The sequence below is a fragment of the Esox lucius genome, chromosome 1, assembly GCF_011004845.1.
Source record: "Esox lucius isolate fEsoLuc1 chromosome 1, fEsoLuc1.pri, whole genome shotgun sequence".
Lineage (NCBI taxonomy): Eukaryota > Metazoa > Chordata > Actinopteri > Esociformes > Esocidae > Esox > Esox lucius.
The window spans coordinates 32,540,379-32,558,975 of NC_047569.1; the positions used below are offsets into that span (position 1 = coordinate 32,540,379).

At 43.3% G+C, this 18,597-nt stretch overlaps 1 protein-coding gene across 6 annotated transcripts in view; it reads left to right on the forward strand.

The window, feature by feature from the left end:
• The first annotated feature begins 1,221 nt into the window (after positions 1-1,221).
• LOC105012298 (Down syndrome cell adhesion molecule-like protein 1 homolog) overlaps positions 1,222-18,597 on the forward strand; it is a 132,127-nt gene continuing 114,751 nt past the window's right edge. For 5 of the 6 annotated variants that reach the window (XR_004575909.1, XM_029121290.2, XM_029121296.2 and 2 more), the window contains exons 1-2: positions 1,222-1,554; positions 11,180-11,500. Coding sequence is in view for 5 of the 6 variants with exons in the window: in XM_029121290.2 (XP_028977123.2) it covers positions 1,305-1,554; positions 11,180-11,500 (571 nt within the window). In the remaining variant the exon portion in view is untranslated. Of the gene's footprint in view, positions 1,555-1,794; positions 1,846-11,179; positions 11,501-18,597 lie in introns of those variants that run through there. The other variant, XM_029121302.2, reaches the window with a different exon arrangement.

Genomic DNA, 18,597 nt, shown 5'->3' on the forward strand with positions numbered 1-18,597 from the left:
AAGGCCCGGCCACCAGGCGCTCGCATACGAGCCCCAACCCCGGGCCTGGCTCCAGGGTGGGGCCCCGGCTGCGCCATACCGGGCGACGTCACGGTACTCAAATTGTAGCCTCTTTTTCCTATTTGTAGTGGAGATGAGTGGTACCCGGTGGGGACATCTGCTGTTGTAGCCCATCTGCCTCAAGGTTGTGCGTGTTGTGGCTTCACAAATGCTTTGCTGCATACCTCGGTTGTAACGAGTGGTTATTTCAGTCAAAGTTGCTCTTCTATCAGCTTGAATCAGTCGGCCCATTCTCCTCTGACCTCTAGCATCAACAAGGCATTTTCGCCCACAGGACTGCCACATACTGGATGTTTTTCCCTTTTCACACCATTCTTTGTAAACCCTAGAAATGGTTGTGCGTGAAAATCCCAGTAACTGAGCAGATTGTGAAATACTCAGACCGGCCCGTCTGGCACCAACAACCATGCCACGCTCAAAATTGCTTAAAGCACCTTTCTTTCCCATTCTGACATTCAGTTTGGAGTTCAGTAGATTGTCTTGACCAGGACCACACCCCTAAATGCATTGAAGCAACTGCCATGTGATCGGTTGATTAGATAATTGCATTAATGAGAAATTGAACAGGTGTTCCTAATAATCCTTTAGGTGAGTGTATATATATATATATATACACTATATATGTGTGTGTGTGTGTGTGTGAGTGTGTGAGTGTGTGTTTGTGTGTGTGTCTGTGTGTGTATTCTCTAACCAGAATATAAATATAGTTTGTTTCCTCTCAATCCAGCATGTGATTCTAATAGACTACCCAAGCCAAAATACATATTACAAAGGTCAGTGAGCATATATAGATAAATTAGCACGCTGAGCTTAGTTATATGGCATCCCCATTCCAGGCGTATCAATTTGATATAGTAGGTGAATGATTCAGCCCCATTGTGCGCGATGAGACTTAACCAGTGAAGGTCCACAGATGCGCACGCCCACGGAAAGAAGCAGGTGCTCCCCAGTATCCACTTGCTCTATTACACCTCAGACATCACAAATTTGACCTCCCAGGAACAAATCCCGGTTATTCAGAAACATGCAACGCCCCTCCTCCCCCCATACGCACACACACCACACACACGCACCCCACCAACACCTTCACCAGCGCACTTGAAGCGCGCCATGAATCGCCGTGCTCTGTCTCCATTGCCCTCTCCCCGGCGCTTTCCGTGCGTGTGGTCCTCGTACAGTAGACGCGCTGCCTTACCACTCCATCACGGCGCATCATTAGAATAGCGGGGGAGTCGCCCTCTCGGATGACAGTCCCGGCTAGGGGAGGGTACGGAAGGCGGGACCAGATCCGTGTCCGTTCCTCGGCGCTGGCGAGTCTGGGACTAGGGCTAAAGAGATCGCCGGGGAGCATCGTCACCACTCCAGCACGGAGCCTCGCCTGGCCAAACGCTGCGCCGTGCACTCGTCCGGATTGCACAACATTCCTGAGACATATACCTGCTATTTATGGCATGTGGGTGGTAACTTTATTCCTGCTGTATTCTTTACAAGAAGGTAGGTAAAAGCAACTAACTATTGATCTCAAAATTGAAGTTGGAGCGCATGCAGTTTGTACATTCTGCTTGGGTTAATTATATCCACACATTTAAAAAGTCACAACTTTGCGTTCTGTTTATTTTTTTATTTTTATCCGTATGATTCAGTAGTCATTTTTTTTAAAACCTTGTTTTGGATACGCTTTGTTGGTTTAGCCACACCAAGAATGGAGGATGACATTTAGGACTTTTCAGCCATCCTTTATTTTTTTTATATGTATTGATGAAACCATGGACGCAATACGCAGCTGTAAGTTATAAGTTTGTTTTTGAGAAGGACGAGGAGGATAATCAGCGTTTTCCAAATGCCCATAAGCACTGTCTATCACAGTTAAGATGGAGGAGATAACACCATTTGCATTTATGAACAGGTCGAGTAGTCATGAATATGGAGATACGGCAATACTAGAAGACTATGTGTAGACGCAAAGATTGTTTCAGCCATGTCCAGCTGCATGCTTGTTTCTGTGCTGTAGCATATCAGAAAAGTAGAGGGGGTCGTCAGGAGTGCATTTGTTTTGTCTCTTCTCTCTGTCCCAAACAGAAACTGCATGTAAAGCATATATGTCACTTTATTTGGCGCAGCTTATTAGTGCGTATACGATTAATAATTAACCTTCCTAAGTATGTAGGTGCGTGCGTGTTCTCGTGCACAAGGGTCGATACATGCGTGTTAACTGATACTGGGGATATAAAAAAAATATTTAAAAAATCATTTTTGCGCAGAAAATGTGCCCACTGTTGGAAATTAGCTTTGTCTTCTACAATGACACGGTTCCTAAATAGTGTGGATGTCGAAAAGATGTGAACACATGCATTGACTCAGTTATTATCAGCAGTCTAATTATGCATCCTCCATTTTCTATGGCCCCAGATTATACACACTGATTGGGTTTACATGGAAACACACTGCGGATAAAGCTGAAGCTTTACATTGCTTTTTGATGAAATAATTGCTTTCAGGTTGAACGTTTTAAATTGACGTGTCAAATATGTGAACAATCTGGCCTTCAAATTCATCAAATTCACTCATGACCCTAAGGATTTCAGTCATGACCCCGTGCCCACAAATAAATGAATACAAATAACAAAAATATTTTTCAAAAAGGTCATTACATGGAAATGCCATAATTGATATCCCATATGTTTTTTTTCTTTTCGTTACGTGTTGTGATAAGCGGATGTCCTTAAGAGATTATAAATAAATGGACCATATTCTTGCAGGCCTGCATTTGGGGACAGTGCGCTGTGTGTAATGTGTGCGTGCACGATGCTGCTGTTGTTACGAGGACTTTGTGTTTTTTGTTGTTGTAGTGTTTAACTGGATTACAATGTCTGTCTAGGGGATGTGTTACACATCGCGTTGTCCTGTGACTGAACAAGATGTGGTGTGTGTGTGTGTGTGCGCGTGCGTGCGTGTGTTTTTGTGCATGTCTGCGCGTGTTCGTGTGGTACGAGGAGGTAGGGAGGGAAGGATGGGGGTTGTAGCCAGGCATTGGAGCGGAAAGAGTGCTGGAGAGGAAAGAGATGTAGATAACGCAGTCGAAAGAAACTTACCCATTAGCGTCATTTAGTCATTTTTTTGTTCATTTTATTTTGCATGAAATACTGCATATATCTATATCATTTAAAAAATTAGATTTGATTAGCGAAACATGTTTACAATTAGCCTATCATCCTATGCATATGCATTCTGACTGCGTATTTTCCAGATTCAGCCGCACCTCCAAATCGGTTCTCACTTTCGTGGAAAGGAACAAACCCCCTGTTCGTAATTAGATACATATCGCGTCCATACATTGTTGTGCTGTTTGATATTCTCTTAAACATACGTTTTCGTTGCCGTTGTTTTCCGGTAGGCCTAATTAGTCATCTGAGCGCGTTATAATTTTCCAGCTGTCCGGCCCTACCCGCACACCTGAACCCCGGGTTGGAAACATTGGGTAGAGCATGAGAGAGGAAGGGCACATTCATTCCTCTTTGTCATGATCAGGAGGATTGCTTGTCATTTTATGGAAATTATATGTCGGGACAAAGCAAACAGCAGGGGCGATCCATGTAATACATTCTGCTACTGCAATTCATTTTATTAGCCATTTGCCATTTATTTTACTTTTAACTTACTGCTAATAATATTATTTTTCATTTTTTCAAGCCGAAATGTCTAACGTTATTATGTGTGTATAAACTCGGATTTACCAATATTCATATCAAGTCTTGGTAAAATAATGACTGAGGCAATAGATATTTGTTCATTTAATTGCAGATTCCAGTTTTATCCAGTTCAGGCCTCCAGTTGGTATTAAACTGAATATTGATGACTGTACAATAGATAATAATGACAGGATGAATATATATATATATATATATATATATATATATATATATATATATATATATAGGCCTATACATTATGATATATGATATGAATGTATTATGTTCATATCATATATTCATAATATATTCATATACATAAATATCGATTTATATCATTATATATAATGATATAAATAGATCAGTTGATACATAAACTTATTTATAACGTATGTGTAGTTATTTTAGGGATCAGCTTGTGGTCGGATGTAGGCCTATGTGGTGGCAATGATAATATGATTGCCATGAGCGAAATGTTCCGAGCAATTGTTGCGTGAAGCACCATAACCAAATTCATATTGCTGTATTTGTAATCATTATTGATAACAGAGTTTACTTAATTGCTTGTGTTAGGCGACATAAAATATACAGTAGGCTATCGCTACTTTCTAGTCCATATTTTCAAGGCGCCTTTTGCTCTTTTCTACAATGTCAAAGGCCTTTAGCCTCTGTTCCGGCAAAATGTAGGACATAATATTTACCCATAGCCTACCACTCTCAATTTAAGTTGCTTAATTGGTAGGCTTTAAGTGTCACCGCAAAGTAAACCAGTTAATTTACTAGATGACTGCACTTCCCTCTTCTTTGTTGGTATTGTACATGTTTAAAGTGATTGCTTGATACCCTCATCTAGGCTAGATACCTCTACACCCGCGTGCCACTTTATACCCATAACATATTTTGTAGATCCTCGCCTGACCTGTTGAACCGCGGCCCGGATGGGCAGACATTTTGGAATATATTAAATGTACACCCTAACCACGAGCTAAAACGACATAGGAGCACTGTAATTGTCGTATGAGTCAGATTTAAAAGACGGCCTCGCCTAGTTCACTGCACTGCGTGTAAAGGTATAGCGACTGCATTCAACTGTAACGGTAAGTGGCTGCATGGATAACTCGAGTTGTGTGTCTGACAAACTTTTTTTGTCAGACACCAACGAGTCAAAATGAACATAAACTTTTCTATCTAAAGTTAAATTCAATAATTCTATGAACTCCATTTACCCTTTCCTCTGAAATCCCTCAAGCTCATTCTCGCTCACTCTCGCGACCAGCATTGGTCGCATTCGATATCTGCGTTTAAAATCCATAGCATCCCAAATATACCATACACATCTCTTCTCCTAAGTAACACTTCTCCTCTGAACGTGTTATTTAACTCCGAGAAACACGGCCAATAATACATGCTACTTGTCACAATCGTGTTCTCGCATCCCCCTCGTCTCGCTCTGGTGAGTAATGACAGTTTTGCCATCGAGTGTTTGTGCTGGTGACTTGGCCGGGAAAAAGAGTACCCACAGTGGATCTTCTTCACCTGCACGCGCCACAGACCAGAGGAATCTTGACCAGGGAATTTACAAAGGTTGTCATGCCACTCTTCTGCCGCTCCAGTTGTATTGTATAACTCTCCAGGCATCCTCTCACCTGTTGCTGACCAGGGAAGGTGATGTACTGTGGCCACAATATGGGCAGTATGCCAGAGAAGGACAGAATAGGTGACGGAGGGGAATAGTGGGTCATGGAGGAGAGAGGAGGGGCAGAGAAAAGGAAGGGGAGAGGAGAGGAAGGGGAGAGTTGGGTCAAAGTGGGGAGAGAGAATCAGCTGTAAAGAGCCATGGAAAGAGGAGAAAAATAAGAGGAAGGAGAGAGAATAATAAAGGAGGAATGATAGAGGTGGAGGAGTGAGAAGGAGGGATAAAGGAGGGTGGATAGTGGATGGGGGAAGGATAGAGGAGGAATGAAAAAAAAAGAATAAGGAGGGATGGAGTATGACGAGGAGGTGGGTTATATTAGGAAGGATGAGGGGATAGAGAAAACCAAATCACATCCATATCTGACTTCAACTCTCCAAATAATTTATTTGAAAAGGGAAAGTGTGTGGTCTCAAATGCTGAAATGGCTCCTAATTTTCCACTGACTCTGCGTAATCTTGGGATGGGGGTTGTTTGTGATTGGTGTAGGCTGCTCCTTTGGTTGCTACATGTAGAAGGCTTTTACAGAAAAGCTCCCTAAGAACCAGCCCCTCATAGAAATCTTGGACAGCCTCGGATGAACAGTACATGCAGATGTCAAATTTACCACTTTACACAGGCCAACAGTGCGTGGCCTCCAGATTGCAGCCTACCAAAGACAAACACAATAATAACTGAATTGTCTAGGTACTGGTCTGTTTCATATATTAAGACATTGGCATCCTCTACATTTGAATCTGAGTTAAGTATTTTGATATGTATCTGTGTGTCATTGTGTGCCCAGAGGACTTCAGTCTGTCATTTTATTTTCACCAGTGTCTTTGTGTGCGAAATCAGTATCAAATAGCATTCACATTGATTGTGTCGTTTTCTATCACCACAGCATTATTGTAGTGTAACTGACTCTAGTGACTAGAGTTGTGTTGTCTGAACATGCTGAGTGTTGTATTCTGTCGGATTCACCAGGAAGGAACCGTGGCTATCCTCTCTTCCCTCTGAGAATGGGTATTCTGATGTGTGTCACTATGTGTTTGAGGGATTTATTGACCTGTGTATGGGTGGATGGGGATGGTATGAATCTAAGAGAAGTGTGTGTGTGTCTTCTTGTCTGTGTCTGAGAGTGAATGTAGATGAGATAGGGAAAGCTGCATTATGCATAGCCATTCACCATAGGCAATATCCCTGCCTTTACGGCATACATATTCAAACACCTTGATACTGGCCAAGATAGAAAAAAAAAAATCAAACATATGAAATGTGCGCAAGTGTCTGTGTGTGGAGGGAGGAGGATGTGAGGAGGAGGTGAGGAGGGAGGAGACTGCAGTGAGGGAGGAGGCTGTGAGGAGGGAGGGAGTGTACAGGCAGGAGGTTGTGGCGAGGGGGAGGCTATGAGGGGGAAGGAGGCTGAGACGTGGGTAGAGGTTGTGAGGAGGCCGTGCGGATCGGGGGAGGCTATGAGGAGGGAGGAGGGAGCGAGGAGGGAGGAGGTTGTGTAGAGGGAGAAGAAGCATGACTCAAATATGATAGAACTGCAGAACGGGAGGTCTCAGCCTATAGGAACAGTGTTTCAGGATTGCACATCTAAATGACCTTCTCCTGTTATCGCAGCAAAGGTATTCCAGCTTAAGGAGGAAATCAGTGCTTCTGTAACGGATGTGTGCAACTGGCTCCCCTCCTCGCTCCCGCCGTCATCTCCCCCGCTGCTCTCTTTCTGCCCGTGCCAGGGAACAGGGCGGGCAGCCTGAGGGCATGGCAGGACTGGGAGTTAGACATTTCAGGACAAAGAAAGGAAGAATCTGGGTTATTTCACCCGTCCTTGTGTGCAGCATTTCTCCGTGTTGAATGGACAGACCCCGTGGCCCGATCCGCTCGTCCAAATGTCCACTTGAGCTCCAAATCCTAAAGCCGGGGCCCTTCACCTTGACCCCACTGTACATTAAGGTTTCATGTCATTCGGCAGGCGCTCTCATCCACAGCAGTGACTCAGACATTGTCATACTATCTGTGTTGTTTGGTGTCGGCCTCTGGAAGGTTCTTGATGGATTTTCTGTCGTGTTGTTTACATCCACCCGCCCACCCTCCAGGGGCTTGATTTAGGATTGGACAGCTGGCTTTGATCTTCCGTCCGTCTCTCCTCCTTGGTCTCTCCTCCTTTGATGGTTGTGTTGACAGACGCTGTCGGTCTGTCGAGGAAAGCCTCCCCCTGCCCCCACCCCCCACTCCGCCAGTCCCCCAATGTGGAATTATACATAATAGGCATCTTTATTATGGGCCTTCCTGCTACAGGCTATAATCTTTGCTGCATGGGTGAGTGTTGAGTCCTCCGCTGGCCTGTACTCTACTGTTCCTCCTGCCTCTACATCACAGAGCTCTACTGACTGGCCTGCACTCTACTGTTCCTCCTGCCTCTACTTCACAGAGCTCTACTGACTAGTCTGCACTCTACTGTTCTTCCTGCCTCTACCTCACAGAGCTCTACTGTCTGGCCTGTACTCTACAGTTCCTCCTGCCTCTACTTCACAGTGGTCTACTGACTGGCCTGTACTCTACTATCCCCCCTGCCTCTACTTCACAGTGGTCTACTGACTGGCCTGTACTCTATTGTCTCTCCTGCCTCTACTTCACAGTGCTCTACTGACTGGTCTGTACTCTATTGTCCCTCCTGCCTCTACTTCACAGTGTTCTACTGACTGGCCTGTACTTTACTATCCCTCCTGCCTCTACTTCACAGTGCTCTACTGACTGGCCTGTACTTTACTGTCCCTCCTGCCTCTACTTCACAGTGCTCTACTGACTGGCCTGTACTTTACTGTCCCTCCTGCCTCTACTTCACAGTGCTCTACTGACTGGCCTGTACTTTACTGTCCCTCCTGCCTCTACTTCACAGTGCTCTACTGACTGGCCTGTACTTTACTGTCCCTCCTGCCTCTACTTCACAGTGCTCTACTGACTGGCCTGTACTTTACTGTCCCTCCTGCCTCTACTTCACAGTGCTCTACTGACTGACCTGGATTCACCAAAAGCAGCACAGCAGCTTGTCCCTGTTTGCATCTCTCCAATTAGGTTCAGTGTGGGAAGGCCTTTGTTTTCTTTTGGTTCTGACAGGAGTTTGTGATGCCACAGTGGAGGATTGGTGTCAGTTACCTGTGGAGAGCTTGTGTATTTGTGGAATGTCTTTTTTTTCTTTTAGTAATGACATTATGGTGATGTTCAAGGATTACTTTTGTAACCATTTTGGGCTTTATTTGAGTGTTGAATATACTGGTTGGTGTTTCTTAAATTCATGCAGGCTGTGGCCCTGACCATGGTGCTGAAATGGCATTTCTCTCAGAACAAACCCAATGATTTCAATGCCACATAATACAGGATATAAGCCGCACAACCTAAATGACACTTTGCAGACACAGAGGAACTGCTCCATTTTGTATAATGTAGGGACCTCTCTCTCTTTCTCACGCACGCACAGACACACACAGACACACACACATACACACACACACACACACACACACCTATGTGCACATAAGCCAATGTGCACAACTCTCACACAGTGTCACCTCACAACCTCATCACTGACCCTGACACTGTTCCAGCATGGAGCTTGACCTTAAATACCACTCAGCGCTGACCCTGCGCCATGCGTGCGCACACACACACACACACACACACACACACACACACATACACACTTCCGTGCGCAGCCCAGGGGAAGAGGCCCTCCACGGAGAGGATTACCCGGGCGGAGAGACTGTGTTAAATGTGAACAGAGATTATATGGATTTAACCCATTTCAATCACATAACATTTCCTGCCGTGTACTGGGAGAGAGAGAGGGAGAAAGAGAGGGAGGGAGAAGCGTGCTGGGGGAGGGAAAGAAAGAGAAAGAGATGTATTGGGGGGAGAAAGAGACAGAGACGCACTGGGGTTGACAGAGAGATATTGTTGCAGAGAAAAAAGAAGTGAGAGGGAGGGATGAATGAATGAGCGATAAGACAGAACCGTAACAACCCATAACAACCTTACCTAGTGAGGGTTTTAGCCCTAATCTCAGGCTTTCAATGCTCTGCCATCACTTGTCATGTTTTATCTTTCTGTTTGTGCTGTACCAGCTATCAGTTGGTTTGTGTTTGTTACTATAATAGAAAGGTACATAAAAAGGCTTTTCAGTTCCTTTCAATTCATCTACTTCCAATGAAGCACTGCAATTAATTTGATCTGATCTGAAACATTTCAATTTCAGTACGTCAAAATATAAATTTCTCAGCCCCTTTGATATTTTTTCTTTGCTTAGCTGCTTTTTCCTCTTGCTAATGTGATTCAACATCAAATGTAAAGGGTTCGCTGCAGGTTATCTGCTTTGCTGTAGATCCCTGCTAAATATCCACTGATGAGGCGTCTAGCTGCCACTGCCTTTCAATGCCATTCTTTCCCCATCATTCAGTGTGAAACAGATAGGGCTAATCCAGCCATTGTTGCCTCAAACCAGGGAAGAGGATTAATTAATGTCATTACCTCCACGGCTCTGATTCCTGATGTCTTTTGTTGGCCCAGGGCCAAGCCGATCCCATCCTTCTGAAAGTCTTATCTCCACCCCTCAACGTCTGATCTCCACCCCTCAATGTCTGATCTCCACCCCTCAACGTCTGATCTCCACCCCTCAATGTCTGTCTGATCTCCACCCCTCAATGTCTGTCTGATCTCCACCCCTCAATGTCTGATCTCCACCCCTCAATGTCTGTCTGATCTCCACCCCTCAATGTCTGTCTGATCTCCACCCCTCAATGACTGATCTCCTCCCTCATTATCTGATCTCCACACCTCAACGTCTGATCTGCACCCCTCAACTTCTGACTGATCTCCACCCTTCATCATCTGTCTGATCTCCACCCCTAAATGTCTGTCTGATCTCCACCCCTCAATGTCTGTCTGATCTCCACCCCTCAATGACTGATCTCCACCCCTCAATGTCTGTCTGATCTCCACCCCTCAATGACTGATCTCCAGCCCTCAATGGCTGATCTCCACCCCTCATCATCTGATCTCCACCCCTCAACACCTGTCTGATCTCCACCCCTCAACGTCTGATCTCCACCCCTCAACTTCTGACTGATCTCCACCCTTCATCCTCTGTCTGATCTCCACCCCTAAATGGCTGATCTCCACCCCTCAATGTCTGTCTGATCTCCACCCCTCAATGTCTGTCTGATCTCCACCCTCAATGTCTGTCTGATCTCCACCCCTCATCGTCTGATCTCCACCCCTCAATGTTTGTCTGATCTCCACCCCTCATCGTCTGATCTCCACCCCTCAATATCTATCTGATCCCCACAGTGCAATGACTATAAAGATCTCAACCCTCAACATCTATCTGACCTTGAGTGGGGTTGTTTGTGACTGTGTGTGTGTGTGTGTGTGTGTGTGTGTGTGTGAATGCTGCCTGCGGTAATGTAAAGACTAAGTAGCCAAATCGTCAGCCTTTAACAGAGCCTCTTTCTGTGTGCTGGGCTCCATCATCACAACAGAGGTACACACAGCTGAGAATATCTGAGGAATACATTATGCCATGCCATTTGCCTAATGGAGAGATAGTAATTGATTCTATTTTAGGGATCTGCTGTGCTGACCTGATGGAAATCTCTCTTAGATAACCCAGATGGTTGATTGTCAGGTGGCTGCCCACTAGCGGTGTGTGTGTGTGTGTTCTCCTGACGATGTCCTTCTTTCTGCCCTATCCCAGTGAACAGTGAGGATGTGGTCTCGACGCGGCTGTACTTTGTGAACGCCTCCCTTCAGCGGGTGACCTTCTCCAGCTCCGTGGGGGTGTCCCTGCCCTGCCCAGCGGGCGGTGCCCCCCACGCCGTCCTGCGCTGGTACCTGGCCACCGGCGACGACATCTACGACGTGCCCCACATCCGCCACGTGCACGCCAACGGCACCCTCCAGCTCTACCCCTTCTCACCCTCCGCCTTCAACAGCTACATCCACGACAACGACTACTTCTGCACGGCGGAGAACCAGGCCGGCAAGATCCGCAGCCCGAGCATCCGGGTCAAAGCAGGTCAGACTCAAGCTGGTGCTCTGGTGTCGCCGAATCCTCAGGCAGGGCCGAGTTAGGCTGACTCTACTGGTTGGGCTTTAGATAGACATAGACATGGAAACAAAAAGGCTCCACTAGTGCCGCTTAACATCTTTCTGCAGCCAAACAGAAACACTGCATTTTGACCAAGAATGAGATGAGGCGAAGCAACGGAAGAGGGTTAGGCTTGAATCACTATGCTCCATGTTGGAGAATCACCTGATACATCTGGATATACAGAAATATAATACACTTAAATACAGAAATAGTTAATGTATGACTCAATAATGTGAACACAGTGTTAAACACACTGAGAACAGCAAAGACAACCCCGACACCTGTAACCAACGGTAACCCAAACAGCGTCCATACTGGTCGCCGACTAACAATATGACTCAATGGGCGGTGAGCGTCCCTAAGCCTTGACCCTGCTCCTTTAAAAAGCTGCTGGCAGACACTCACACTGGGGCACAGACAGTTGGCAGACTGACCCCTGTGCCCTGTGCCAAGGTCACTACTGGAGTGTGGGGCTTACCATCACTACAGCAGGGGAGTTCACACACACACGCACACACACACACACACACGCACACACACATTCATACACCAGCTTGGGCTCTGCTAATGCCAGCAGGCCTCCTGTCTCCTAGTCACTCCATCTGTCTATGGATTGGAAAGTCCCCCAACTACACTCTCTCTCTCTCTCTCAGACACACACACACACACACCATTTTTGTCAAGCTGGCTCTTCTGGGTAGCTGTGCCAGGTCTTTGTCAGGGCGTTTGCTTTAGCTGGAAAATAATTGTGTTTAAAGGGCCAGTGCAGTTACACACTTGATTATGCTGTTTTATAATGATACCTGGACTTTCAGCTTGTTGGGGACCATGGGTACCATAATGTCACAATATGTTACAACATCTAATGATTACAGACCAATGTTTTTTTTTTTTTATCTGGGATTTGGAAATGAGAACTGCAGACTGGTTGGTTCAGAGGTATAAGGACTAGTTGGTTATATGTATGTTGAGTTTGATTCTACAATGAGAAGAAAGTTAACGGGAATGAAAAAGCTGGATGGGCAACAATTGTAATTTGTAGGATAAAAACAAGCACAAATACGAGGTGAAATGTTCTCTATTAAACCATCTGCTCATTCTATGGTTTTTAGGATTTTGATTTATTACTGTTTTTGCCAGACCGCGTAAGCAGTCTCTTACTGAATGAGTGAGTGAGTGCCTGACTGTCTTAAATAGCGTAGTGGTTAGAGACATAGATTGCCGTGTTTTCGATCCTTGCCACGGACAAAACAAATTAGGCATTAGGATTCATTTAGGATAGACTAAAGCGTTGCTGGCTACAAGCTTCTATAGCTATCTTACAGTAAGATTAAAGTATAACTGTTTTTGGTTATATTGTGATATACGAATATTGCTCTTGATTTCATTTTACATAAAGTAGTTCCCATAGCATAGTGGTTGGCTAATCAACTGTTATTGTTTTCTAAAGAAACAAAGCGGCCATGGAGTGATTGGATAATGTTTTCATTATGTACTGTATAGCTATTAACTAGCTATCTCTTTTTCAAATGTAATGCATTGCATGTGGTGTAGCAACCCTGTTAAACCTGTTGTTGGTTTGGATGTCAGCTAATGTAGGGGACTAGTTCCGAGAACCGGGGAGTTTCGACTAATTGGTTTGACAATACAGAAGTGAACAGTCACTGCATCTCTACACATGGATCATATGCAATACTTCCTGCCTTTTAAATAGTGTAGTTGTTAAACCCACTGCCACATAGAAATCCATGGATCAAATCCAGCCAGGGACCACAACATTCATCCCTTCTAAGCACAGGCCTGCAGTACTAGGCTAGCCTTCTTGATTATTATAGTACTTAGATTAGTTCTTATATTAGTTTTTTATGTTGGGTGTTTTAAATTTTTTTTATATTGTCTTGCCTCTACTTATCTTGGTCAGGACACTTTTGAAAAATAGTTTTCCAATCTCAGTTAGCCTTTCCTGGTTAACTAATGGTTGAATAGAAATAAAAAAAAGTAATTCAAGTAATTTGTTTTTAAGAGCATGTATCTGTGGCAGGAGCAAGCTATAAATTATTTAATCTGTAAAAAAAAAACACTCAAGGCTTCTCCTGAACACCTATATCTGATTAGACATTTTGAAACAATAATGGACCTAAAGTATACACAATAAAAACATCCTGCCAAACTCATTAAAGTTTGAGCTTAGTAGCAACTCAAATGTCTGCAAATGTCGGTGTAACTTAATATAACCATTACTAAATCATATGTCAGTAATATTTATTATATCTTAATGTTTTTAACAAATAGGTTATTGAGTAAATATAACTATACTTATTTGTATTCTGCTAACATAACATTTTTATTTTTACAAGTTAGGATTATTTATTTGTTTTTATCTAGCTCACATTTATGAAATAAGTTATTCTTACATGATATTATGTCTTTACTTAAAATAGGTAAGAAGTAGTCAGACGTGTTTATATTTGAATAAAATACACTTGCTGTTTCTGTTTGGTCTTAAATTACAGTTATTAAATTTTTTGTATTTAATATTGCCAAGTGACTCACAATGCTTTAATGCTTTTTTAAAGGGACAAAAAGTAAATTTTGAGAATTTGAGAATTTTGTATTCCAATACGATTTATTGGTCAAGAGGAACAGATGCTGTGTCCAAACCTTTTGGCAAATTGGCATTCTATAATAAGACAAGACAATTCTGCCATCAACAAGGTACACTAATGTACACTAATGCAGCATTCTGTAAAGCTACAGACACTCCTTTAGCTATTGCCAGTGGAATGAACACTGTGCATGACTGACAATGGCTGCCACGGTGAGTAGAAGTGACAGATAGGAATGTCATAGAATGGAATTATAAAAACATGCATAGAAAAAATATATTACAAATACATGGTAAACATTTAAATAGATTGGACCTGCTATTTCTATGTTTGATACAACACATGTTATAGTTAAATAATATAAAATCACAAAAGTGTTCAGTGCTGTAACAAAAAAAAATACATTATTACATGTGTCATTTCAATTTATAATTGTATTATTATATCTGAAATGCTTTGAATTACTCAAATGATTTGTGATAACAGGTTTTCACTAAAAATAAATAGTTAGCTCCATTAACGTCCTTAACTCCATTAACATTGTACATGTTTTAATAATTGCCCTTTTCCACTGTGAAAATCAATATTGGCAATTTTTTTTGAAAATAACAAGAAATGCAGCCCTATGTTGAATAGAGACAGAATCCCTAAGTCCTCAAGACCGAGTCAAGGGTGAGGAAGGATTTTCATTTGATTTTGGAAGTAGGGCGCCAATCAAGGGCTCAATTACTGATGTCTCTGTAGAAGTTGAAATTATGCACGTTCCTGGAATAGCAGGGGCTTTGCAGTTGTATGTTTATTGAGAGGAATATGGAGAGAAAATCTGTTACTGTTCTTTTTGAATGACAAGACTCCCTACATACAAAGATTGGATACATGACGCCTTTGAAGGTGACATGGTAGCCTAGTTGTATGGTAGAACATCTGACCAGTAATGGAAAGGGATTGTCGAATCCCAGATCCGGCAATGTCAAAAGACAGCTGACCCTTACTGTAAAGAAGAATGTGTTTTCAGTCTTACCTATCGTGTAAAATGATAAGAAAAACATCTGAACTTGTCCCAAAGCCACTGCTGTGTTCCAAATGAAAAGCGGCTGGACGTGTGCCTATTGAGTGATTATTACTTTGTTGTAGAGGATGGGGCCGTTGAGTGCCATAATTGTAGTGGGAAGAATGCACAGCTCCCCGGAATGCCCTGTAAGAGGGAAGGAAGAAACGACAGCTAGGATAAGGCCAGTTCCCCTGTGTCTCGTGTGCCGAGGCTGCAGAAAAAAGTGCAAGTGAATCAGTGGATCGGTTAACGTGGAGTTACAAGCAGTCAAGTACAGTGGGAGCAGGATCTAAAACCTCTCGTCGTAAAAATAGTGGACTTTTTGACATTTATTGCTGCGGTAATAAACAGCACTACCGAAGTAGATAAAAACTATAGGAAGATCAATATCATCTTAACTGCCGCTGAATGTTTCCAGGGAACGCTGGGTGTAACGGTAGAGGACCTGCGTGGTGCCCTGACTGGAGATGTCCTGTCCTCTAAGGCCTTTGGATCTGAGTAGGTCTCTGAGTGTTTGAGTGATCAAGGACACTGTTGTTGTTGTTGCTGTTGTTTTGTTTTTCTTACATTTTTCAAGTCATACTTATTTTTCTCTTTTCCTGTTCTTTTCCATCCAGTAATTTATTTCCCACATCCAGTAATGGAAGTACACTGCTTTCCTGGGTTAAATTCTAATACCAGGAAATAAGATCTAAATGTTCACCATATGAACACACACTCAGCTGATTTTCGAATGACTTTACAAAACTTTCAGCTTGGGGTTGTTGACGTTTTAAATACACAATATCCATCTTGGACATCCTAACGATCCCCAAAAAACACACTGAGTGGAGATGCTGTCGGTAGCAGACTACTATATTCATAGCAAAATGAACCCCAAACCGCTCCCCCCTCCCTCCACCACGCCCCATATGGCATCCACGTCCCGGAGGACCGTGGTTCCTTCAGCTGCGGAGAGACCTTCCAACCAGCGTCTGTGTGGGGCGACCTTCCCCCCCAAAATAATTACCCCTGTTAATAAATGAGTTGCTGAGACTGAGAAATAGCCCGCCCCCACACTCCGACCCAGCTCGGCAGACCCTTTACTGCAGCCTCCCCAAACAGGTCTGTGTATTACTCCGCCACCGCCACGCACCTTCCCCAGAATACACGTCATAAACGTGCACTATGTGTGTCTCATAGACACGCACTTACTGTGGTTGCTATGGGCGATGGGCAGGGCGTGACGGGCAGGGCGTGGAGCATCCCGTCTCAGGTGGCGCCGTAGACAGCTGACAGCTATCAGTGTGACATCCTACCTCCATCGCTCCCTCCCTTCCTCTGTCTCCTTCCATCTCTCCATCTCTCTCCCACTCTTTCTCCCTAGCTCCCTCCATCCCTCCCTGTCTCTGCGTCTCTCTCTCCCTCCCACTCCTTTTCCCTCTATCCCATGCATGCTGAGTTAGTGCCAATAATAGCACTGGCACCTGGGTAGATGGTACTCGTCAAAGTCTTAACTCTATATTTCTTGTCAAATCTGCTTTCTCTCGCATATTTTCATCTGTAGATGAAAAACTGGAAGAATGTGAGCAGGAATAGTTAGTTTTGAGTTACATAAGTTTAAAGACAAAAACTGACTTTGAAGTGTTTGTACAGCGGAGTTGTGTTTTATTGTCTGTGTCCATTAATTCACAATTAAGCTGACATACAGAATGGAATTATGTTAAGGTGGTCATCCTATGGTTCATTGACCAATATGATTATGAGCTTCTAGATGTTGTCATTATAGCAAGTAAAATAATTCACACAATTGATTGAAATAAAAATGATACAAGCTTTAACTGCGATGCCCCATGCAAACACTTCATATGTTACATTTCAAAAATGTATTTTTTTTTATAATAATGAACAAGATTTTGAATTCTTTACTACATTTGAGAAACATAGTTGGACAAAAAACATAGACTATAAAAATGTTTTCAGTTTTTGACTTTTCTTTGGACCCCATGAATCGGGTGATTTTATCACATCTGACAAAACACAACATTTTCCATGCCTCATAAAATTCAGTAGGTGAATGACTTATATTGGCAGATTTGGAAGAGCCAGACAGACACTGAAAACATTCTCCACTAGTAATGTGAACTAAATGGAGAATGATAATAATTGTATTGTTATTGGTTTGACCAGCTAGCAGCAATTTCTCCTACAGCAGGATTGATACACATTTCTTTTTGTCTCAACGGCTCCAGACACATGCTCTGACTATCTATTTGATGTGCATGAAGGAAATAAGATAAAGCTATAGGCATGAACGAATGGTGGAAGATTACAAGGAATTCATTGGTTATTGAATCTTATGAATGATGGACAATGCTTTATAGAACCCAAACATCAGCCTCTGCTCAACAAACTCAAGGCGTACAACGATTCTGCGGTTCGCATACTAAATTACCCGCTTATCAGCTTTATGTAAGTCAAGCCGCAAAGAGCTGTTAAGGCCACATCTAGAAGTCTCAGAAATTATAATGCCGTCCTTTGAATGCTGCAGTAAAAAAATTCCAGCCTTGCAGTTATCTTTGTCATTGCCTCACCAGGTTTTGAATCTGGCTAGTGACTTAGCCCTGGGAGCTCACAGGGGGTGATGCAAGTGACCAGCGCCGCCCAGTTTTGGGGAGGTTAATAATCAAACATGGTTGTCTTGCAGTTTCTAATGCACATAGGAATTCCCATGTGTACATTACTTCTTAGTTGAGCGAGCTGTGTAATAACCAAATGTACATAGTATGACAAGTATGACATTGTAATAACAACCAAATGTACATAGTATGACGAGTATGACAGTGTAATAACAGCCAAAAGTACATAGTATGACAAGTAAGACAGTCCAATAACAACCAAAAGTACATAGTATGTGTTTCAAAGGAAACGATTCAGACTTGAGTCTGCTGCAAGTTGCAGCAATGATGCAAGTTCTTAGTTACGACTTGGAGAAGTTAAAGACACATCTCCAATAAGCTCCCTATACTGAAAACGATGTGTAGAATAGGCTTACAGAATGATGGTTACTTAAAGCACTGGTTCTCAAACCTCTCCTGGGGACCTCAAGCCATGTCGTCATTTTGAATTGACCTTGAACAAGCTCACCTGAATGAAGCATTCATAAGCTTGATAGGTAGTAGATAAGATGCATGAGGTGCGCAAGCTCTGGAATATCTCAGGGTAAACCAGGAGAGGTTTGAGAATCACTTTGCTTAAGGAATAGTTCAGGATTTTGGCAATGATGCCCTACATCTGCTTCCCTACATTCAGATGAGCAAGATGAAAAAGGATTCAAGTGTGCAAACCAACAGTTTTGATCAGCCGTCTGGGTAACTGGTTTCAGA